Below are 24895 nucleotides of genomic sequence, written 5' to 3' on the forward strand. Positions count from 1 at the left end.
TGAAAGAGTGGTGCTCGCCCCTGCTCTGTCACACCGACGTCGGCGTCCAATATAACCCAGTGTTTGAGCTGACGTTTACGTTGAAATAAAGCTCGTGCTTTGAGGTGGAAGCTGAAGTGATCGCCTGCCACCTTGAATGATTCACGATCAGTTTAATTACACCAGCACCCGCTGCAGTTGAGCGGCCGTACAACCGCTTTGAAAACTCACAGGCATTCCTGTGATGGTACAATAAGTCTTTGTTCTACTGCGAGCAGCTGCCAAGTCATCCATCAAGGTCAGGTGAGGCACATCTGCTCCTCTTCCTAAATCCTCACGTAACTGCTCAGTTTGAAGCTGAAGATAACCTGAAATGACCTCAGACTTGAGAGCCTCCCTGAGCTTTTCCCGTGCTTACACTTTTCGTGATATGATTCAAGGTCCGCCGTGGATAGTAAGCAAATTCAGAAGCCAAGAGGGAGAGAAAACACCTGTACGAGGACAACGTTGACTGGTGAAGTGTAGAGTTGGCACTCGGACACGTTCCTTTGAACTACGGCTCTCTTGGCAGGACATAACAGACAACTGATGTAAGTCATTCCTCTGAGAAATGAAAAACAAGTTCTCGGCATAAACCAGACAATCCTGCCGTTTATCTGTAGCTGACCTGAAGGGGTGGTCAGAAATGAGAAGAACAAAGCTCGAGCATGCAGCCAATTCCCATCAAATTCCACACAAACTGCACGAATACTTGGAAAAATATTTTATTGAGCACAAACAGAAACAGGACGCAGGTTTCCACAACAGATGTCTACATCTCAGTCATCCAAAAGCAAAGCTTCCTGTCGCCGCCGACCACACAGAGCGGCAGCGTCCGGTGCCAACTGAGGCCTGATCCAACGGTCACCGACCCGATCGCCACCGGCTGTAACGTCATGAGGTGTGTGACGTGAGTTGATGGTTGGAAAGCACATTAAATTTAATTAAAAACAAAACCCATAACAACTATGGAAAGCACACACAGACCTGCGGGTGGCCGAGATGGTGGATGATCAGCTGAGTGTTGATCTTTCCTGGACATCCCGTTGTGGCAAAGAGGTTTTCATTGGCTCGAGACCACCTGGGGAGAAGAACAATGTCCTGAAAGCCTTCACACAAATGGAGAATTACTGTCTGAAATATAAAATCATCCTCCTGAAACTGACTTGTGTTAAATCATGAAAGTTTCTTCTGTGATGCCAACCAATTCAGGTCTTTGTAAAAGACCAAAAAGAAAACTCCAAATCTTTCAATTTCAATAAAATTAAAATATTTTTTAGCGAATCACAGACTGACCAGATTTAAAGGAGAAACTTGAGCAGGTATGAACGAAGCAATAAGGCTTATGGAAGAACTTTCCTCACCTAAACAGCTGTGCTTTATCGATGTGAGCTGGTCTTTTTTCTTGTGGGTAACTGCAAACAACAAAAACGTGACTTAGACACATCCCAAATCAATACCTCGAGCAACATCAGCACCACACATTCTCTTACCTGGATCGAGTTATATCCCAGATCAGCCAGTCGCTTCCCGACACCCCGCCTACTTTGATCGTGTTGGTGAGGCACCAGTCTGCCGACATGAGCGGTTCGCTCTCCAGTGACAGGATGGCCTGCTGGGTGACCATGTCATAAAAGCGAATCGTCCCCTTCTTCTCTGCCACCATTAACTAGAGAGCACAGGACATAATGAATGTATCAGGGATTTCACAACACTTTGTACTTCTGCACCAAATTCATGCTTTATTCTGAAAGTGGTGCTCGTTTTGGTTGCAACAAAGGTAGCAAAGATGACACGGATGCATGGTGGGTACTGGAGCACAACTAAACCTCTGTACCAAGGTTATATGAACAGAAAACAACTGGTACCAAATATCCTGTCAGTTCATAGAGATTTCCTAAAAATGATGGTACTTAATTTTTTCATGGGCACATAAATGCCAGTGGACATATTTTACAGTATGAGCATCAAACACTGAGGCATCAAAACTCATCATTAAGGGTACTGGGAAGGTCGTGAAACATCTTTATTGGGGAAACAAATAAGATGAGCTTTTTTTCAATTACATCTCCTCAGTGAGGTGAAGGCCAATCTCCTTCAACATGACTTTGAGAGTAATTCTCACCTTTAATACCTCATGATTAGAGTGTTTTAATTCTTTGTACGTTGGCTTTGTTAAGTCGTTACTTCGTAGCCTGCAGGCTCTACAAAATGGAGCAACTCGCCTTCTGACAGTAAAGAAATGGCGTGACCACATCACACCTGTATTGGCCTCCCTATACTGGTTTCCAGTCCATCTCGGGATCCAGTTTAAAATTTTATTACTTGTTTTTAAGAGTCTTAGTGTTTTGGCGAAGAAGCTCTACACGCCTACCAAAGCACTGAGGTCTAGGAACCAATTGTTCTTGGATGTTACTACTTCCAGGCTCAAAGGCAGAGGCGATAGGACCTTTTCGGTGGTGGGTCCTAATCTGTGGAACAACCTATTTTTTCACATAAGAGCTGCTGATTCAGTCATTTAATCTCACTTGCTTTCAGATCTACTTGAGCAGGACATCCTGGCGTTTGTTTTTGTGCAAACAAAGCTGACTTCTATTATTATGTGAGAGTTCTTCTTTCTAATTCAGATTTATGGTTTTTAGTGTATAATTTATTGTATTTTTATTGTTGACCCTATTAACTTTATGCAGTAGAAACCATATTTACAGAGACAGTGGTTTAGAGATGTGGAGCTTCAGTGAAATATATACTGATTTATGTATATGATGTGCAATATATCAGTTAAACTACAGATTAGAGCATGTCCCAGCATGCAACAGTATAGAAAGTAGAAATTAAGCAGAATGAACTCTGTTGGACTCTGCAACATTATGAAAGGATTTAAAAACTATATTTTTTTGTTTCTCACCCTCCTCTGTACACTTCAGCAGGCTTTTTGTTGTGGCTTGTTGAAGCACTTTTACCCACATGTGTGCTTTGGGCACCACATCAAGATATTTCACAACAAAATCTATATTTGAATGCTGGGCAGAATCTTTTATTTGGCTTATCTGACCACCCACGTGAACTTCAAGTGTTTCTGATAACAATGAGGACGTCTCGGAGGAGTGAGGGCATCCATAAAGTTGACCTCACACCTGACCCTCCAGCTGTAAACCATCTATACTACTCAGGGGTTTTACCTCAGATTTAGAGTAGGCAACTCCTACCTTAAAGACTTCCTTTGGGTGCCAGCACACACTGATGCCAGGAGACTGAAGCCGGAAAGTAGCGCTTTCATTCCCATCCAGGTCCCACACCCTGCAGACATGAATTCACGTGGACAACAAAGATTAAAATGGACACCAACAAAATGCAGAGTGATCTCAGAGTGAGGCACCTTGTTTGACCCAGTTTGACCCACTTTGTTTCCAGAGTATTGGAACTGACACTGTGTTCGCAAGTGCTGTGAGAATTAATTGCCAAAACCTGTATAACTGTCTCATTATTGTGTAGGAGGTAAAAAAACACAGGGCTCTAATCATTTCTAATTAGTTGTGCTACGGATTGATTCAGTTTGACACGTGAACTGTTCTTGGCCTAAAATCCAAAAACAAAATCCACTACCTCTTAATTAACAGCAAAGATGGGGCTTTAGAGTAGGCGCCTAAAAATAGCATCGGATTTTGAGCCACCCTTAGCCCTTACATAACATTAGAACAAATTGACCTTCCAAAGGTTTCTTTCTCAGTAGTGCTAAATGCAAAAGCATAATGGCACACACAGCCTTGACCTTTGCAAATATAATGCCCTGAGTTTTCTTATTCCTATTAAGGCATGCAATGATCCAATATTTGGATGAGATATGGCTGATATGGTTCTGTTTTTGCTGCAGCTGTGTATGTTTGCAGTAGTTATCAAACTCCCTCAACTTGCACCATCATCTTGTCTTGAGTGACGGGAGGGTGGAGCATGAAACTGCATGCAGATGTTGTGTTAAAGAGAGCCTAAAGGTTAAGCTCTTGACTTATCAGTTGTCTACGTTCCAGCCTTCACTTGGTCATTTATCCAGACTCATGAACACAAGTAAACAAGGTCGAAATGGGTTACTGCTGGCTGCAAGCTGTCTGGACTGATCAGAATGCCTCCCTGAAAAGTTCTCTAGACGTGCCCCTGGTAGTCCCAGAATTCACTGGAGAGACTATTAGATAAACCTTGCTAGCACTGGGTAGGACTCCCTTTTACCTTAAGAACTGCGTTAATTCTTCATGGCATAGATTCATCACACAGTTGCTGCAGATTTGTCGGCTGTACATCCATGATGTCATTCTCTCATTCCACAGCATCCCAAAGAAGCTCTTTTGGATGGAAATCTGGTGACTGTGGAGGCTATTAGAGTACAGTGAACTCACTGTCATGGACATGGTGCATTATCCCGCTGGAAGTAGCCATCGGAAGAAAGGCACACTATGGTGTTTAAACAATGCTCAATTGGTAGTAAAGAACCACAAGTGTGCCAAGAAGATATACTCCCACACCATTACACCATCACCACTGGCCTGATAAGTTAATATCAGACAGGATAGAATCCAAGTTGTCATGTTGGTTTTACCAAATTCTAACCCTTCAATGTCAGAGCAGAATCTGGGACTCATCAGACCAACGTTTTTCTAATCTATTGTCTAATGTTGGTGAGCCTATGTGGGTTGCAGACTCAGTTTCCTGTTTTTTGCTCAGAGGAGGGGTACCCAGTGTGGTCTTCTGTTGCAGGCGGTTCGTTCAGAGATACTTTTCTGCATTCCATGGTTGTAGTGAGTAGTTATTTGAGTTACTGTCGGTTTTTTGTTTTGTTTTTTTGTCCTATCAGCTCGCAGCAGTCTGGCCATTGTCCTCTGACATCAGCAAGGCTGTTTTGCACAAAGACCTGCTACTTACTCATATATTTTCTCTTTTTCAGACCCATTCTCTGTAAACCCTAGAGATCGCAGATCAGCAGTTTCTTAAATACTCAGACCAACAACCATGACACATTCAAAATCACCTTCTTCACCATCCTAATGCTTGATGTGACCGTATCTAACTAACTAAATGTTGTTGCCTCCATGTGATTGGTTGATTAGATATTCGTGTTAATAAGCAGTGGAACAGATTTAACCAATAAAGTGGCTGATGACCATAAATCTCATCTGGGCTGATGGTGTCTCAGAATCTCTCAGAAGACACAGGGAAAAAACATCTGGGCAGAAGGACGTTCAGAATACCTCGGTCTGCCTGCCGCTACTATAACCTCTTTTGAGGTGTGAAAGGAAATGGATGGATGGATATTGTTCCTGTTGATTTGACTCTTGTTGTCTTCTGCAGTGTGTCAAGTTACTTGACAAAAGTAATCAGTAACTAATTACTGATTACTTCCCGGCAAAAGTAATCCCGTTACTTTACTGATTACTTATTTTCAAAAGTAATTAGTTACTTAGTTACTTTTTTAAAAAATGATTTACAACCTGAATAGGTAATAAAGCTTTTTAATAAAGCTAGATCTTTCAGTCCAATTCTATTTTTTTCTGCATAATCCATCATATAAAATGTAATTGAATGAAAAAGTCTCGTTTTGAAACTAGTTTCATTAGTTTTAATCTTTTAACTTTACGCATGAAGCAAACATTAAATTATATGCAACATTCTCTGACTGGAAGAAATTTGTTTAACATTTAAACCTATTTTCTGCATATTCCAGCACATGAAATAAAATAAAATATTTTTTGTGTTTACACTCAGTCTTTCAAATAAATGCACGTAAAACACAGCAGAAAATAATTAAATCAAGGACTCAGCGGTCCTGTTGCTCTATTTTCACCTGTATAGCAGGAGTGGGGCAGGCGGAGGTTTGCCTTGGTACAGGTGTGTCGTAGCGGTCAGTGGAAGGATCTGGGAGTTTCACATTCCCGTGGCAGCGTACTGTCCGTGCTTGCTCGGAAGTTTAGGTTTTTTTCGCTGTAAAAAGAAGTTTTCTTCCCACGCAGTGAACAGCGGATGCTAATGTTTTTGTCACTTTTTATGGAATCAAACTCAAAGTAAGGTCAGTACTTCCACGCTTTAAACGCTGCACGCTAATACTCTCTCCCGCACTCGATATATGATCCATTGTTGATCTGCACACAGCTGTTGCCACAAACGTCGCACTCGATTATTGTCATTGTCATGAGACACTCTCGCAAAAAAAAAAAAAAAAAAAAAAAAAAAATCACGGTTTTAGTAACGCAGTACCGCAGCATGCTTACGGGAAAGTAACAGTAATCTAATTACTAGGGGTGGGCGATAGAAACGATATACGATAGAAACGATATAAATTTGGCCAACGATAGAGATTTTGACTATATCGCTCTATCGCGATAGCGCATGTTGATGATGTCATCAAGCCGCGCCTGTTTTGGTCGAAAGCATCGCAGCAGCGGCTAAAACCATTATCATCTGCAAATTATGCTGGGCGACAGTCATAGCAAAGAGATGAAGCACTTTTGAAATATGGGGAAAGCCAAAAACTGCGCTTCCTCCACTTCCGTAACATTGATTCATTAATGTTGAATTCTCTGCAGCTGCTCTATTCCCATGTTGTTGCAGTATATTAATAACTAACCTCGTATTGTGGATGAATAATCTCAGTTGTTCTCCTGACTGACGTTTGGCCCGTGTATAGCATCCTGCTATGCGATTGCATTTGTCCCTGACCACCAGAATCCCTCACGTTAACTTTTATCGAGTGGAAAAAAAGTTGCCGTTCATCCTCCAGCTTCACTGTGCTAATGTTATGCTAACATAGCTGTGTTGCTAGCAATCACGTAGCACAACATGTTTAGGTGGAAGCTAGCGAGCTAACTTCTAACTCCGTTAAATTTAATAAATTCTGTTTTCATGGACGCGTGGATGTAAAACTTAATTGTTACACCTGGTAAAGCAGCAACGCTGATGATTTAATTAAAGATGAAAGAATTTAGACCGTCTTTAACTCTTAGTGTTCGTTTGACTTTGGGACCTGAAGCGGATGGAGTTTTGGACCCAGATTACTCCGTGAAGCTCCTCACTACGGCAGCCGTAATACTCTGACAATCCATCAAGCAGTGCGGCTTACTAAAGTTGTACTAAAACATTTTTTAACAGATTTCTGCAGCCAAAATCGTTATACAGAAGAAAAGAATATATCGTGATATATATTGTTACCGCACATGCTTCAAATTATATCGTGATATGAATTTTAGGCCATATCGCCCAGCCCTACTAATTACCTTTTATGCAATAGTAGTCCCTTACTTTACTCATTACTTGAAAAAGTAATCGGATTACAGAAACGCGTTACTGCCCATCTCTGGTCTTCAGCACGAAATTTGGTTAGCTGTATTTGTGAGTTGCTGGTTGTTGTTGCTATAAAGACCACAGCAGCAAAGATACCCACTAATGCCAGACTGGTGAATCGTGTTGGAGTTAGGAATATAGCATTGTTACTTTAACACTGGATTGATACTGATATCAGCAGATAGACTAAGCCAACAAATCCAAACAGGAAAACCTGGGATCTCTAGTTCCCACACACCAAAATCATCTTTAAAAAAGATTTTGATTTTTCAATAAATCTGCAGCTTTGTGGAAACATGCCTGGCTTTCACAGTAAAAGGCTGGTGAGTAAATAATGGGTGGCGTCTTTTCACTGAAGTTCATGGTTTCCTCTAATCTGCAGCAGGGTACAGCTGTCTTCATCCTTTTCCAGGGAAAATGGGCTCTTTCCTCAGATTTGGGCCCTCAAGCTTCGAAGACAGACAGACTTACTCTTACAGAAAAAACGCCAGCCTCATATTACATTGAGCTCTGACAGCAGGGGCAGAGGAAGGTGGGTTGGAGTGGAATGGAGGTAGGGGGCTAAGCACCCTCGCCTGAGTTGGTGTTATGCTCCACTTGCATTACAGCAAATGTTTCGCTGTGGGCGGCCCGCTGCCATTCATTTTCTGTGGAATACAGCGTAGGGCAGCGAAACGCACGTCAGCTGGGGAAGCGTGGCGGAGAAAAGTTGAACAGCATCCTACTTTATGCAAATGAAACAGAGAGTTCTGGAGGATTAGGACCAATCTTAATTAGAGCATGGCTCCAGCAGCTAAATAAGATGTATGATCGCAAAAGCAGCTCAGCAACACCACGGATGTAATGAATCACTTGGACCAAGAGAGTTGCGTTTCCTGAGACCTGGATCTACGGTTAACCACATCTGAACTTGAAGAAAAGGTGGAGATGGGGGCACAGGGAAGGCTGCAAGTGTTTCTGGGAATATAAAACAAATGCTTATGAAGCATGGGAAGGCGCTGACTGATGAGGTCATGCAAAAGACATCATGTAATAAAGTACCTCCAAAGACTATCTAAATGCCAAGTGTGTTGTTGGAGAGATTGATGTCCTCAGCGGTGCGGTGTAGGGGAGGATATGCCCCGTCTCAGATGAAGACCACAGTAAACACTCAACTTTTCCTGCCTCGTCTCCCGTGCAGGCAGTAGGATAGGGTGCTGTCAAAACTCTAGGCTTCTCCCCTCTGCCCATGTGCAGCCTGGGCCTCCATTGTGGAGAACGAAGGAGGGGGGGAAAAAAGAAAAGAGAGAGGAAAAACCCCCAGACCACATGAGGAAAACAACGACTAAACCCTATTCTTTTAGACCACTAGCCAAGCAGAGCTCAATTGCACGCTACACCACCAACAGCCAAACTGCGGTCAACCGCTCTCCCCTTCAAATGGAGAACGCCAGCTCCCCAAAAAAACATAACCTCTGCCGAATGAGGTGAAAGACATGAGACATGAAAACACGCGTCACCTCTGATAAAGCACTGTTATTGCATCACACTACATCAAGCAATAACTCTGCTTCCATGTACAACAACAGAGATGAAAAGGACATTGGAAGTGATCTGAGTGAGCAAACAATAAGGATGGAGCGTTGTGGTTTTTTGGGGTTTCGGATAAATGAGGGAAACGGGAAATGCCGTTAGCACTGTGTGACCTGATTTGTTTTAGAGAATAGAATAAATAATCAAAGGTGAGAAATAAGAATCATATCTCTGGTACCTTGAAGGGTCACTACATGAACAGGGAACACAAATATATACGGCGAACAAACTGAAAAGTCAATATTTGGTGTGACCTCCCTTGTTCTTCCACACAACCTGAACTCAGTTACTAAGTAGTCTCCAGGAATAGTTCTCCAGGCTTCTTTAAGGACATTCAGAGCTCTTCTTTGGATGTTTCTGCCTTTTCTTCAGTTGTCTGTGAAGATGATGTTGAGGTTTAGGCTCTGGGGAGGCCAATCCATGACTGATGGTGTTCCCTTGTGTGTTTTTCTATTCCGGTATGTTTTTACTGCATTGGCAGAGTGTTTGAAATCATTCAAGCTGTTGATAACCAGATGCTTTCCATGTGGTTTTGTACAGTGGTTAAAAATCTGACAAGATCCCCACCATCACTGGCTGAACTCAAGCCCCAAAACCATGAAAGGGCTTTCACCGTGTTCTACAATGGCTCCAGATACTCACTGTTGTACCTCTCTCCTAAAGCCATACATATTTCAAGTTTGGATCCATCACTTCATCAGTGCAGTGATTTTCAGTGCAGTTCTTGAATAATTTGGCATACCTCAGCCTTTCTCCCGGTTTTCCTTCCTTTAGAATGGCTTCTTGACATTCATCCTTCCAGTAACACCATTTCTGATGAGGCTAAAAAGACAGCTGAAACCATATACTGTATATAAAAGATGGGCATGGCTGTTTTTTGTGTGTTTTTTTTTTTTTTCCATAAAGCCCCCAGATGGCGATAGCTATAATTGCAAAAATATTTCAGTTCCTATATCTATGGGAAAATATCAGTCAAGCACAAAGTCTGTAATTTGACAAATCTGTTAGCAGGGAGCAACACTGAATCTTGATAATCTAGAAACATCTAGCTTATTCTTTATAAGCTAAGACTGATCTAAAAAAATGTGGTCCAGATTGTGAAAAGGTGGCAGGAATGCTCTCTTAAGACCCAGAAACAACTGAGAAAGGTGGAAAATGTTGGTTAACGACTTATTTAGTTGTTGACAGAGCGAGAAACAAAAAAATGTATTAAATGTTTTATAAAAATAGCATTTCTTATACTCTACTGACTTTAAAACACACGATCACACAATTTTCCCAACTTCCAAGATTACTTATTTTTTTAAAAAGGCAGTAGTAATGGAAGCTGCCCACATTAACAGAATATCCACCTTTATGTAACTAAAATTGTTCAATAAGGTCAGGTTTGCAATCCATGACAACAAATTCAGAACATGTTGAGTGGGTGGGGTTACAAAGGGTTATTTGAACTAATCTTATAGGGACCCAATAAGGTTGGGAACCAGTAATCAAGGACAGGCTATCACAGTACTGTAATTTTTTCTCCCCTTACACAAGATGAGGGATTGAGGAAAAAACAAACGGATTATCAGTGAGAACGGGATATACTGCTTTAAACCATACACATAATGCAGCAGCAGCAGCAGGTGGGTGTTTTCCTGAGTTCAGCGGTGAACTCAGTCAGCCCCAAATCCTCTCAGAACCCTGCAGTGTGCCCTCGTGATCTCTAGGTGGCATAACCCACACCCTTTCCACCTACACTGACACCATGAGTTGTTTAGACTACATGAAGCAAGACTCCATCTCTGAGGAAGTGCAGTCTGGTTCCCCACCTTGCTGCTCCAGCGTCAGGTTGCATACTGGAAACAGCAGAGGTCCCACAGCTGCAGGGGACAGTGATGACAACACTAAACAAACTTATAGTAGAGGCACTCCAGCCAAAGCTAACAAACTGATGGAGAGGTCATGAGTCTATACATGCAGATAGAAACCTCCCTCCCTTTCTTTCCTGTTCTCATATCGAGGCTCAGTTTGTGTGGGCTGACTGGAAGGTCGTCTCCTGTTAACTTGATCTATCCCTTGTTCCTCCTCTGTCTTCCTCCTGCGTCCCATATTTTCTCAACATGACAGAATTTAAATCTTTCAGCAGAGAGAGCGCACTCCTGTTTTCTCTGGACACTTGGCAGAGGGAGCGGAGGAATAGAGTTGAGGAGACTTGATCAGATGTGAATGGACAGTGGGATCACTACGCTGCTGACAGTCAAAAACTGACTGGCTAAAGGGCTGTGAAAAATTATTTGCCCCTTTATCGTTTCTTACAGAGATACAGGGTACAAAAGAATCACTCAAAAAGTAACACATCATACACAATCTAAAGAAACAGCTGAGAAACAAAGTCATGGTTACAAACCCATTTCTAAAGCTTTGAGACTCCAGCGAACCATAGTAAGAGCCATTATGCACAAATTGAGAAAACTCGAAACAGCGGTGAACCTTCCCAGGAGTGGCCAGCCGACAAAAATTACCCAAAGAGTGCATCGATGAGTCATCTAGGAGGTCACAAAAGAACCCAGAACAACAGCTAAAGAACTGCAGACCTCACTTGTCTCAGTTAAGGTCAGAGTTCATGATTCAACAATAAGAAAGAGACTGGGCAAAAATGCCATCCATGGGAGAGTTCAAGAAGAAAAGCACTGCTGACCAATAAGAACACAAAGGCTCATCTCAAATTTGCCAAAAAACATGTTGATTATCTCCGAGACTTCTAAGAAAATGTTCTGTGGACTGACGACACAAAAGCTGAACTTTGTGGAAGGTTTGAGTCTCGTTACATCTGACATAAAACTAACACAGCAGTTCATAAAAAGAACATCACAGCAACAGTCAAACATGTTGCTGTGAGTGTGATGGTGTAGGGCTGCTTTGCTGCTTCAGATTAACTTGCTGTAGTTGATGAAAACATGAATTCTGCTTTCTTCCAGAACATTTCTGACCATCAGTTTATGTCCTGAAGCTCAAGAGCACTCAAGTTACACAGAAGGACAATGATCTGAAACACACAAGCCAAGTCAAAGTCCAGACTTAGATCTGATTGAGATGCTTTGGCATGACCTTAAACAGGCCAAAGCATCTGGAAAACCATTCAATGCAGTTGAAATAAAACAACTTCTGTTGTTAACTTCTGTAAAGAAAAATCAGCTAAAATTCCTCCACGGTGATCTGAAAAACTCTATGATAACTGATGTTTGATAACTAATGCTTAATTGCAGTTCTTGCTGCCAAGAGTGGAACAACCAGTTATCAGGTTTAAGGGGCAATTACTTTTTCCACACAGGGAGGTAGGTTTGGAGATCTAATATTAGTATTTGTTTGATGATGTGAAAGAAGTAAGTGTGACAAATACGGAGAAAATCTAAGAAATTATGCCATAATTATATAAAATATATATAAATACTTTTTCAAAGCACTGTATATGATACCATTATTTGTGGAAATAAAAACATAAGAAGGCGGCACAATTTTTAAAAAAAAAAAGCTGGATTATAATGTAGTGTGACTCTCAAGACAAATAAAATCATACAATACTAACGCAAACGCACATAGTTTCACAATAAATTATTGGAAAAATATCCTCCACCTCAGAATCCACATCAACAGGTACAGGTATTAATAGCATTTTTTTAATACTTCAGAATATGAGATTAAACTCTCTCTTAATGCCAGCATGATAAAGGACTGTCTGCGATGTGGCAGTAAATGCCAACAAGGTATTGGTAGTGGTTAGCTGCATGCCTGGGCTTTCATATCTTGGTGTTTTGAAACCAGACATGAAAAGCAAGGCATGGCTCTACCTGTGTAAATAAGAACAAGACAGGAAGGACTTAGATAATGCTAGTTTGTAACTCTTAAAATTATGATAATCTTCACTTTTTATTTGATAAGGCCTGAAACTAGCAACTGAGATCATAAAACCATGTGGAAAGTGTTTACTGAGGTCACAGAGCAAGGGAAATGAGTTTCAAATATACTTCTATAACACTTGAAGTCTTTCAGCAACCAGAATAGCCAGTAAAAAAAAATGCATGTTGAAGGTATTTCTGCTTTGGATTCACTACCTGGAAGATATCAAAATCTGGATGTCAACCAACTTTCTCTAACTGAACAACAATACGGCTGAATTCTTGGTTGTGGCTTCCAAGTCATTGCTCTGGAAAGTTCTTTGCACCAAGTCCTGCTAACCCATCACCCCCACCAGCTCCCAGTCAAGGCAAGTCTCCTGTAAAATCCTTCTTCTCAGCTACAAATCCAGTAATTATCAGAACCTTCTCCTCCCCTACACCCCATCCTGGACACTGGATTCCTCAGTTAAAAGTCTACTCTCCATTCCCACACCAGACTCCCTTCTGAGATCTACAAGGCCTTGTATTTTGGAGGTCTTCGCAGAGAAACATAGCTACATATGCAGTCTACAGTCAGGTCCGAAAAACAAAACTTTTTCTTCTTTCTATTAACCAGAGGGTGTCGAGTCAATCAGGTCCAACTGTAAAAAAAAGACTACATGAAAACAAGCCTACTCCTAACCCAATTTATGACTTGATTGACATTTCTCATGTGATGTTGTGCGCATGTTATTCAATATATTCCCCAACTGGTTGACATAAAGAAGAGTATGATTTGGTGCATGAAGTCGTTACTATGTGTCCACAGTCTTGATTTACTTAGTCACCCCTTATTCCATGACAGGTGGTGTAAGAGTAGCTATGTTCATCTTTATATCCAGTCCGTTATCTCCAACTACCTGTATTTTTTTGTTTGAATCTAAAAATATTAGAGTTTCTACACTGCTGCAGCCATTTGAAATAAAAAGCAACACTAGCTGAAATAACTAGCTAAAAGTATATGACTTAACTACCTCCAGGACAGCTAATACTAACGGCTATGTGGCTGAAGTGGGCAGCCAGAAGTAAAAGCTAAATGACATGCTTGTATGTTGCAGCAGAACCAGCCTCACAATGTTACAGGGGTTGTCCCTGTAGTGACCCCAGCTACTGATGCACTTTTTCCCCTCCTCTCGCCTTAATTGAAAAGGAAATTTTGGGGACCCTGTTACGGGACACCCACCCCCCTTTAGAGAGAGGAAAATCTTTCTGCAGTTAATTGGATTTCCATATTTAACCAATTAGCTAGAAAATCTACAAAGCAGCTCTGTGCTTACGCACAGTCACACTGGAGCATGTTGTGCTTAGCATCGTGTTTCACTGTGGAAACACTGTCAGAACTTTCTGCACCATTAACAGAGAACAGAACTGAAAATCAGAAGCTGGGAACACACACACGCACACACACATGGAAATAAAACGGGTTCGACCTGCAAGTGTGGTCATCACTGACGGAAGCAATTTGTTTCCCCTCTATGGGCTCGAACACCAAATGGTTAATGTAGCTGATGTGACCCTCCATTACCTAGTGACAGCATGGGAAAAACAAACGTGTGAACAAAAACAGAAAATATACCAATCAATAAGTTGTTAAATGAATGTTTTCTAGCAGTTTAACTACTTCCTCTATCGCTAAGCACTGAACGTCAGCACTAAGCAGCGCAAGTTTGATGCCTAATGACAAGCGCAGTTGTGGCCAATGTGCTCCAGATGTTGCATTACCTTGACTTCATGCCTATCCTGAAGATCAGAAGTCAGCAGGCGTAGCTTTCTGTCAGCTGCAGCCGTGCACAACCTGCAAAGAGAGGACATAAAAACAGAGTGAGCATCAAAACAGTCAGACCGATGACAAACAACATCATGCAACTGCCTACACTGACACCTCTGGATGAGACTGTGTGTGTGTGTGTGTGTGTGTGTGTGTGGTAAAAACTTGGACACCGATCAGTAGAAGCACTGCCAGGGAGATTCTGATTGCAAGCTAAGATAAACACGTAGAAAAATAAGAATCCTCACGCCATTTGTGCACGCTTCTGTTCAAAGAAACCTGTGCAGAGCCAGACAGAGGACTTTCCCCTCTAATCAGTCCTCGTATATACCAGCGCCTGCAATTATTCACACAATTACACTAACTCACTTATGACAAGAAAAACACACACATATCACCAGAATAAACAGACAGCAGTTCACACATTTTCGAGCACAGGCACAGATGGATTTGGCATGATGTCACTACAAACAGCCTTAACGTGCTCCAGGGTTTTACTGCTACAGTAGATTAGATTATATTAGGACAGGCCCTCTCAACCTGTGTATTAGTGTTTGTTGTAAAACATGGAACACACGCTGGCGTTTTGCCTTTTTTTAAATTAAATGTCAAAGCCATTCCCATTGAATAAAAAGGGGAAATTCCAGTGAATTTTTGTTTTGTTGACATAAACTCTACCTCGTGCCATCATTTTAACCCCACAGAGGCTGAAACAGGATAGGTTTTTGAAAGTGAGAACATCTTTGAAAGGTCTGCTTGACCAAAATTAGCAGAATCTTGGCTTAATGTTTTACATTAAAAAAAGAAGCAACATTTAGAGTCTATATATTGTATGCATATGTGAATGTTTTCCCCTTTCATCTTGTAATGACATTTATGAATCCCTGCTTTATTGTGGTGGGGAGGTCTGTGCCCCACTGATCCCAGGAGCTATGTTGAGGGGGCATTTGCTCCTAGTTGGGTTTTGCAAGGCAAATTGGTCCTGGGCAAGAGACCAGACAAAGAGTGATTCAGACGACCCTTATGAACAAGAGAACAAGGAGCCAGTTTGCTTTGCTCAGGATAGGGTTACCAGGGCCCCCTGGAACCATGCCCGGGGAGAGGGGTCCAAGAAAGAGCGCCTGGTAGCCGGGCCTTAGCCTATGAGGGCCAGTTGGACACAGCCCAAAGACAAAATATGGACCTGGCCTTCTGTGGGTCCGCAACGCGCAAGAAGCACCACATGGGTCCAGTAAGTCAGACAGTAGTTATGGGTGCAAGCCCAGTGGTCTGACCCCAGCGTCCCAGTGATTCCAGGAGCTATGTCGTCAAACACTAAGACTTTCAGATACAGCTGAATAAAACTTGAACTTCATTTTTAAAAGGACGCATTGGAGAGATCGCATCTCCCGGCTGGCTTGAGAACACCTTGGTGTTCCCCCAGAAGAGCTGAAAGACGCGGTCAGGGAGGTCTGGGCTTCTCTGCCTTGGGTGTATTTGATATCCCCCATGTTGGCGTTCTTCCTGAATCATCACAATTAATCTTGGTCAATCACAATGTTATTAGTTCTGTGACATGGGAAAAAAGTTGCCAATGTCCACTCAGGAAAAAGAAAATGTAAAAAAAAACAAAAAACAAAACAAAAACATGGCTGTTAGGGACATGGTCAGGGTTTGGTGTGCGGTGTGATGGTGTGTCAATAACACCAAAACAATGCATCGCAAAGGGATAATATCATATCACAATGTTAACCTTGGTGTTCGAGGAACAAAACCAACGCGGGATATCAGACCATGCCTCTTCTTAGACTCCCCCCATTTTAATGCTATTGAGTCTCTTCTTACATTACCAACACTGCAACTTATCCTGCCTAACCTGGTTCAGGTCGTTTGGGCAGCAGCGATGTCCAAACCTCACTCTTCCCAACCACCTCCTCCAACGTTTCCATGGGAACACCCAGCCATTCCAAGATCAACGATAAAATCTCTCCAGTGTGTCATGTGTCTGCCCCCTAACCTCCTTCTGGTAAGATATGTTTGAACCACCTCAGCTGCCTTCTTTTGATGTGGAGGAGTAAGAACTGTGGTTTAGTTTTTTTATCTGACAAAGCGAGGCTGAATTCAACCAAACGTAAATAAAATGTCAGGATAAAATACTAATAAAAACCAATCACAAAATACAAAACTATAATAACTCTTTGTGAAACAATGAAAGCTCCTGAGTAGAAGATTACCAGATGGACCCCAAGATAGTAGAGATGGAATTAGAGCAGGGCAATATGACCAAAAATATCTATCACAATATACATTTGAAAATTTGCGATAACATATAACTGACGATATAACTGACACTAGAAAAAATACTTTACAACTCCTCAACTTTATTAGTGCAAAAAAAAAAAAAAAAAAACATCAATGTATTTTGCACTTACACAAGCAGCTTTTTAAATGCATTAAAGTTATATAAAAAATTTGCAGTGCAAATGCAAATCCTTGCTGACAGTTTAACCAAAAGGCATTTCCAGTGGAAATTGGCCGACATATCCTCAGCATAACCATGTATAATCTCCACAAAACTTAAGAAGAGGTTATACACACACAATACGGTAATATTATGTTGAAGCACAGTACGTATCACTCCGCGAGGCTCCTGCCTACGATAGCCGTAATGCTCCGACAATCCATCAAGCGGTGCGGCTTCGTAGCTTAGCAAAGTCGCACTGAAACATTTGACAGATTTTCAAGCGCCGTGTACGACATAAAATCGTTTCGAGGTCAGTAAACACAACCAGAATTCATACACAAGGCACACGGGATTATAAGGGGCACTGGCGACTTTCAGAAAAATCAAAGGATTGATTTTAAGTGTGCCGTATCTCCCAAAAAACACGGTAATAACGACGGCCCGCTAGCATGCGCTACCAAAAATAGTGCTTTGTTGTATATCTGACAGACGAAAGCCAAACCAGTTCCACACCACTGAAGTTGCAGCATTTTAACAAACCAATTCTGGTTCATCCGTTTCATTTAACGATCCACTTTCGCTCTTCTTGTTCTATGTTGCAGCCATGTGCGTATGTAAACAAAGGCACTGCGCATGCGCGTTTTACCCATATTCTATCGCGATATTTCATTTTCTTATCATTGCCCAACATTACACCGGTATTACCGTGAACGGTATGATATAACCCAGCCCTAGTTGGAATTATAGGATAATACAATATCCATCAGTTATTTATTTGTCAAAGTACTTCTATTATTTGCTGAAAAGAAATTTAGAAAATACATTTAATAAAAAGAATACATCCTTGCAAATATACCCATGCATGCAGCAAACTAGGATGCCAAGCTGAAGTTTTAAAATGTTCTGTGCAAACTACAGAATATATTAGCATGTAATTTACTGATGCATGTCTGTTTTTGGTTGCCTAGTAATCCAAGCTGCAATCATCCCTGAGGGCATCTGAGGGTAAAATGCCACAAACATGAACTTTAGCTTCTCTGGTTTGAGCCTGGTTGGGGGTCTTTGTTGTCATGTCATTCTCATATCCCTCTGCCCATCTTCTCTTTGTGCCTTTAACTCTCTGATAAAGTCCAGCATGTTGTCCACTGTATATAGTAAATGACAGGCAAGGCTGAATAATGTGTGTGTTCAGTTGAAGTCTGTGGTTTTAATAGTCTCCAGGCTTGTTCTCATTATAAGCTGCTGTGGTGGCAGCTTGAGGCCCCTCTTCTCCCCTCTCTGTTACTCTCTTTGGGCCCCCACTTGAGGCAAACCCGTGAGAACGTTGTACTTTTCCTGGAAGGCACAGCTACGTGCAGCCTGAAGGGAGGGATGGAACCTGAGTGGGTAGTCATCAGCGCAATAACAAGTGCGCACGTCACAGGGCTGGCTCAAGGGTCCTGTGGAGTAAACCACAGAAGGCCAGCTGCCTTTCCTTTTCAATTACAGAAAGGCTAAACACCTCCAGGGGGACCACGAAACCTTCCCATCCACCGCCTCAGTTAGGCGGAAACTCTTGCTTTCTAACAATCTTTGCTTGGGCTACTTCCCTCCTGTCCAAAGCCACCTGAAACAACTTTGCTCACATCCTGGCAGCTGCAGTGTGACAGCAAGAGGCAGTGATGACTACTTTCACTGGCTGGTGTGCTTTCTCTGCAAATGTCTCTTCTCTGGTCCCAAAAACTGTGTTTACAACAGTGACCCTGTTATGTTAAAAGATGTAAATGTCTAATGTGGAAGTGAAAGTTGGCTGGAGACCTTCTAATCCTGCCTCATCATGACCTCTCACGTAACAAGAGGCCCATGACCTACAGATGAGCTACAAATGTCCAACCAAATGCCTTTTGCTAATAAGGCATCAGTTACATTGGCTTAGACACTGTCAACCACCTGTTGCTTGGGTAAGAATGTGTATATATTCCAACTGGTTAATAAATAACATTGCTGAACTTTTTCCATTTCCAGTTTGCATTACATTTTGGTTAATTTTACAGTCACTCACCTAGTAGTTGGCAAGCATTTGCAGACCAATATGGAAAACTACAGGCAACTGTTGCAACCTGCTAGCAACCTAAACAACCTAAGGAACCACTGGAGCTGGTGGTCATATCACATGAAAACCTACAGGCAACTGCAGGAATCTGCTAGCATACACAGCATATACAAAAAGGTTATGCTGGGGGTAGGGGTGGGCGATATAAACGATATATGATAGAAACGATATACATTTCTATCATATATCGTTTGCCATTTTACATTTGGCTAACGATAGAGATTTTGACTATATCGCTCCATCGCGATAGCGCATGTTGATGATGTAATCAAGCCGCGCCTGTTTTGGTTGAAAGCATCGCAGCGGCTACAACCATTATCATCTGCAGATTATGGTGGGCGACAGTCATAGCAAAGAGATGAAGCACTTTTGAAATATGGGGAAAGCCAAAAACTGCGCTTCCTCCACTTCCGTAACATTGATTCATTAATGTTGAATTCTCTCGCAGCTGCTCTATTCCCATGTTGTTACAGTATATTAACAACTAACCTCGTATTGTGGATGAATAATCTCAGTTGTTCTCCTGACTGAAGTTTGCCCGTGTATAGCATCCTGCTATGCGATTGCATTTGTCCCTAACCACCAGAATCCTTCACGTTAACTTTTATCAAGTGGAAAAAAGTTGGTGTACATCCTCCAGCTTCAATGTGCTAATGTTATGCTAACAAAGCTGTGTCGCTAGCAATCACGTAGCATAACATTATATACTAGGTCAGGGGTCAGCAACCTGCGGCTCTTTTGTCCTTATACTGCAGCTCCGGGTGGTTTGGGAAAATAAATTAGAAATATTTAGCTGAAGTGTATTTTATTTGTGTTTAGTTCTTTTTTTTCATAAATTGGAAGATTATTGTGATTTTGAAATATAAAAATAAAATTATATCTTATTATTTTTTCATCGCTCAAAATAAGCGTCACACTCGCGGAAGCCGGTATACCCGCCGAAACGCCGTGCATTTATCGAGACTTTCAAACCCAGGTAGCCAGTTATGGATCTTCGGATCCACATTCGGCAGCTGTTTTCCAACATGAACTATGTTAAAAACAAACACCGCTCACGCCTCACAGATGAAAGCTTACAGTCCTGCGTAAAGATGAAAGCCCGATTTGCAGACGCTGTGCGCAGAGGTTCGGGACCAGAAGTCCCATTGTAAACATATCACAGCAGACCCGACGATGTTTGCATGAACACGCTTTTCAGCTTCTCTTTATTGACCACTTTTCACACACGGTTGCTGTACGCATACAGCCGGCTGTAGCTTTTCAGCTCACAGCCCGATAACACAACAGCAGAGAGAGCACAGACTTTGGCTACGTCCACACGTCCCCAGGTATTTTTGAAAACGCAGATTTTCTACACATTTGCACCTTTCGTCTACACGTAAACGGCGTTTTTGGTCACTGAAAACGGAGATTTTTAAAAACTCCGGCCAGGGTGGATATTTCCTAAAACTCAGTTTTTGCATTTAGGTGTGGATGAGAAAAACGGAGAAAACGGAGAAAACGCAGTGTCAAAGGTGTGCGCCTTTTTTGACGTCACACTGTGCGCCACGTTATTGTTTTGATGAAATAAATTTCTACAATACTGTTACTTTTAATTGTACTCTCTGCAGTGTTTAAATGCTTACATATACAAACACAGTTACTGTCCCTCCACACATATGACTCGGTTCTGCTTCTATGCCCCAGCTTTGTTTACTTTTTCCCACCGAGGCTTCTAGACTTCTGATTGGCCAACATTTCTGCACGGTTAGGAATATATCGCCACCTGTTGCTTTGGCATGTTCCTAGCAGTGTTTTCCTTCATTTTTGCGTTTACGTGTGGACGATTATTATTTTTTAAAACAAAAACGGAAAATCTCAGTTTTTAAAAATACCCGTGTACGTAGCCTTTAAGGCGGCGAGGCGTGATTGCGGGTGCCGCTCAGGTGCGTCCGACTCCCCTGCAGCGGCGCTGCAGACCACGCCCCGCCACACACATTAACCAGGTAAAATACATATTTAGGCAGAATTTTGAAAATATCTATTTTCATTTTTCAGCAGCATTGTGCTTTTTTTTCCAATTATTTTTTAAAAGTCAGGTCAAGGCTCCAAAAGCCCAAAGGCGATATAAGGGTGGCGGCTCGCAACAGTTTTTGTTTGCTACATGGATCATTTTAGTTCAGCTGGGTGTCTTTCCTTTTGTTATATTTCTTTAAGAGTTCAAAATGTGTTAATTACATAAATAAAATGTAATTTTCTCTTTAGCACTTCATGGATTTCATAAGCAACAGACTTTAGTTGCTCTGTGGATTCTTTTAAAAAGCAGTTAAAAACTTTTCTGTTCAGACAAGCCTTTTGTTGATCTACGTATTTTATATTCTTTATATTATTTACATTTGATCTTTTACATTGTGTATAATGTCTATTGATTGCATTGTTTATTTTAATATTTGTGTACAGCGCTTTGTGACTGCCTGTCTGTGAAAAGCGCTTAATAAGTAAACTTTACTTACTTACTTTAGTTGTTCACACAAAGCATAAAGGTAAAAAAAACCCAATATATACAGTGTTATCTTCATTTTAGATTTCAAAAAGTATTTGCGGCTCCCAGTGTTTTCTTTTGCGTGGAAACCGGGTCCAAGTGGCTCTTTGGGTGTAAAAGGTTGCAGACCCCTGTACTAGGTAGTCCAACTTAAGTAACCCTGCAAACACCACTGCTGTTTAGTTTTTCTCTCTTCAGTTATGTTGGAAGTGGTAGCAGAGCTGTACGTTTGAATTAGTTTCAAAAATCTCTCAGTCAGAACATGGTATGAAATGTTTAGGTGTAAACTAGCGAGCTAACTTCCTGTTAACTTCTAACTCCGTTAAATTTAATAAATTCTGTTTTCATGGATGCATGGATGTTAAACTTAATTGTTACACCCAATAAAGCAGCAATGCTGATGATTTCATTAAAGATGAAAGAATTTAGACCGTCTTTAACTCTTAGTGTTCGTTTGACTTTGGGACCTGAAGCAGACGTTGTTTTGGACCCAGATTACTCCGCGAAGCTCCTCACTACGGCAGCCGTAATACTCTGACAATCCATCAAGCAGTGCGGCTTACCAAAGTTGTACTAAAACATTTTTTAACAGATTTCTGCACGCAGAAATCAGTTCGAGGTCAGTAAGCACAACCAGAATTCATACATAAGGCACACTCTCGATTTTTGAGAAAATTAAAGGATTTTAAGTGTGCCTTATAGTGTGGAAAATACGTTATACAGAAGAAAAGAATATATTGTGATATATATCGTTACCGCACATGCTTCAAATTATATCGCGATATGAATTTTAGGCCATATCGCCCAGCCCTAGCTGGGGGCAATTGATTTAACCCAGCAAAAACCAGAAACATCAGATGAGAAACTTCAATCAAGCTCAAAAGTGACCACCCATGTTTTGAATGTCTTCAGCTCCCGAAGCTGAACATGGGTGTCTTCATTCATGTTTCAGAAAACGCTTACATGAAGAGTTTTAAACAAGCCACCAAGCTACAAAATATACGATGTTAATAAAAAGACTTGGTTTGGACATCAAAAACAAACAAAAAAAACCAAACAAACAAAAAAAAAAAAAAACAGAAGAAGGCCAAAGCACGTGGAATGCAAGTGGCCTAGTACCTGATAGTGGGTATCCTGTCCACCCGAGACTCGGGGCTCCAGGCTAGAGCGTCGACACGCAGTTCATGGTGAAAAGCTCGAAGAACATTGAATTCAACTCCCTCGACCTCCACATCCTCCTCCTGTAGGAGCAAAGTTGCATTCAGAGAAGGAAACAGATGTGCACTCAGTGAACCAAAACACGTGAGACTGTATCTCTAACCTGGAAGAGGCAGGTGCCCACCACCACGTACTGGTTTCCACCATAGGCCAGGAGAGATGCCGGGGTACCGGAGCTGAAGGGACTGAACTCCACCACATGAACAAAGTCGTCACATGGCACGGTGTAGCTGGGACTGTGACTTGAGTCCTCCTGCATGTCGCGCGTACTTCCACTGAAAGAATCAGAAGGATAACCGATAGGAAATGATTAGGATGATCATCAATACCTGTTGTTTAAAACCACTTTTAAACAAGAACATCAGTTTATTGATCAGATTATTATCGGTAAATGTACCAGTAGTCATGATAACTGTGATAATTAAAAGTCTCAACACTACATATATGATGATATTAAGCTATTTTGTTAAAGGTTGTGTTTAACTTGATTTTTAACTGATTAACTAAACAAGTTCCCAACTTTTAGGATAAATAACATTAGATTTGTCTTAACGCTTAAAGGTAAATCAATGGGCTTCTAATGAAAAGGCACAAAATACTCAGGCACAAAATAAATGTTGTGTTAATTGTAATGTCTTAAAATAAGTCAGTTCTGTTAAGTAATGCAAAACAGACCCACTGTTTTTCTATTTTGAGCACCTTAGATGTGGTAAATGGAGTTGTTATTATATAGCGTTTTTCTACTCTACTAGAGCAGTCAAAGCACTTTATACAACATGCATCATTCACCCATTCAAACAAGCGCTTGTTTCTACATCTATCTTTCTATCTAGCATTCACACACATTCATACATCATACCTACATTCTCTACCACCTGAGCTACAACCACTTGTTGTAGCTGTACATCATGGAGGTACAACACACAAATCTGCTGCAACTGATGCCATTATATCAAGAACATTTCCAGGACCTTATTGAATGTATATTTTTAAAAAGTCTAGACTGGATTTTTTTCAGTCAACTAAAATTGTTTTCAGGCCTACTTTTATCTTAGTTTTTGTTAACTACACTAGTTGGGGATTTCTAAACCCTCTTTTGTATCTTGCAGATAAAAAATAAAGTTAAACTTAATTAAACTAAATCAGTATTTTTGCTTATGTTCAATAAAAAAAGAAAAAAAAAGTCTGCAGGGTAACAGTTGCTAAGGATCTTAAAAACCAAACGTCAATCAAAAACTTTCTTGTTTTTCATATCCCAGTAGTTACAGACTCATGCACAGCAAGTAGGACACAGCTGGGCTATGTTATGTTTTACTAAACTACATTGATCAACATTAGATTCGGCGCAGTTAATATACACACTGAGTTGTCGCCCCCCCCCCCCCCCCTCTTTTTTTTAACTTAGTACAAATGCAGACAGTGCTTAAAATTGTGTTACTGCTTACGAGTTAAGTTTTTTCTCGCTGAGTTACAACAAGGTCGTTTATTTTCATGTTATTCATGTAAAGGAAAACTAGGTGAATATGATATCTCAGCTAAACTAGTGTGGCTTTTGTGGAAGAATAATAATAATGGTAGCATGTCACCTGTCTAGAAGCAAAACGTGCTGATGGTTTAAATGCGGGAGCACTGCTTGTCGTTTTTACCAGTCAAACCGCAGCCAGTCGTAACTAATCTTTACTGGTGAGGGTCTATCTAAACTCAGAACACAGCAGTAACTGATAGACTTTATTACCTTATTTTCAATGAATCCCTTGAACGAAACGCTGCCCGCGTTTGAGATGTTTTCAATCTTCTTCCGATTACGACACAGAACGTACCATCGAGTAGAAATGTCAGAGGGTGGTTGGGTATTAGTTATGGCGTCAGAATTTTTTGGGGGGAAAGTCTAAACCACTTTAGAAAATCCATAAGCGTTACTGAAAATTGAAACACGTCCAATGACACGAACTTATAGCTAGCTGTCGAGTTTTAGAATTGAATATCTCTACGAAAAGAAAAATCTCACCCCCGCTAT

The 24895-nt window shown here is 41.2% G+C and overlaps 1 protein-coding gene across 2 annotated transcripts; it reads right to left on the reverse strand.

Annotated features, from left to right (window-relative positions):
- Window positions 1–727: 727 nt before the first annotated feature.
- nup37 (nucleoporin 37) lies at window positions 728–24788 on the reverse strand. 2 transcript variants are annotated; one of them, XM_085137166.1, is made up of 10 exons: window positions 24614–24788; window positions 22982–23153; window positions 22780–22901; window positions 14559–14631; window positions 14267–14361; window positions 3228–3318; window positions 1512–1687; window positions 1383–1433; window positions 1006–1099; window positions 728–904 (listed from the first exon to the last, which is right to left on the reverse strand). In XM_085137166.1, the coding sequence occupies exons 2-10, from the start codon at window positions 23135–23137 to the stop codon at window positions 791–793; spliced, it is 972 nt and encodes a 323-aa protein (XP_084993292.1). In that variant the 5' UTR covers window positions 23138–23153; window positions 24614–24788; the 3' UTR covers window positions 728–790. The 2 variants fall into 2 exon arrangements, with proteins under 2 accessions (XP_084993292.1, XP_084993293.1); XM_085137167.1 differs by lacking the exon at window positions 24614–24788 and adding an exon at window positions 24465–24607.
- Between the last annotated feature and the right edge of the window lie 107 nt (window positions 24789–24895).

Source organism: Neolamprologus multifasciatus, chromosome 17 (assembly GCF_963576455.1).
Source record: "Neolamprologus multifasciatus chromosome 17, fNeoMul1.2, whole genome shotgun sequence".
Lineage (NCBI taxonomy): Eukaryota > Metazoa > Chordata > Actinopteri > Cichliformes > Cichlidae > Neolamprologus > Neolamprologus multifasciatus.

Bases quoted from the DNA above. Each gene is read 5' to 3' on its own strand.
- nup37 (XM_085137166.1), bottom strand. From the start codon at position 23,137: ATGCAGGAGGACTCAAGTCACAGTCCCAGCTACACCGTGCCATGTGAC. The intron at 22,902-22,981 runs GTTAGAGATACA...TTGCTCCTACAG, and splicing joins TGGGCACCTGCCTCTTCCAG to GAGGAGGATGTGGAGGTCGA. The intron at 905-1,005 runs GTCTGTGTGTGC...ATGACGTTACAG, and splicing joins ACCATCTCGGCCACCCGCAG to CCGGTGGCGATCGGGTCGGT.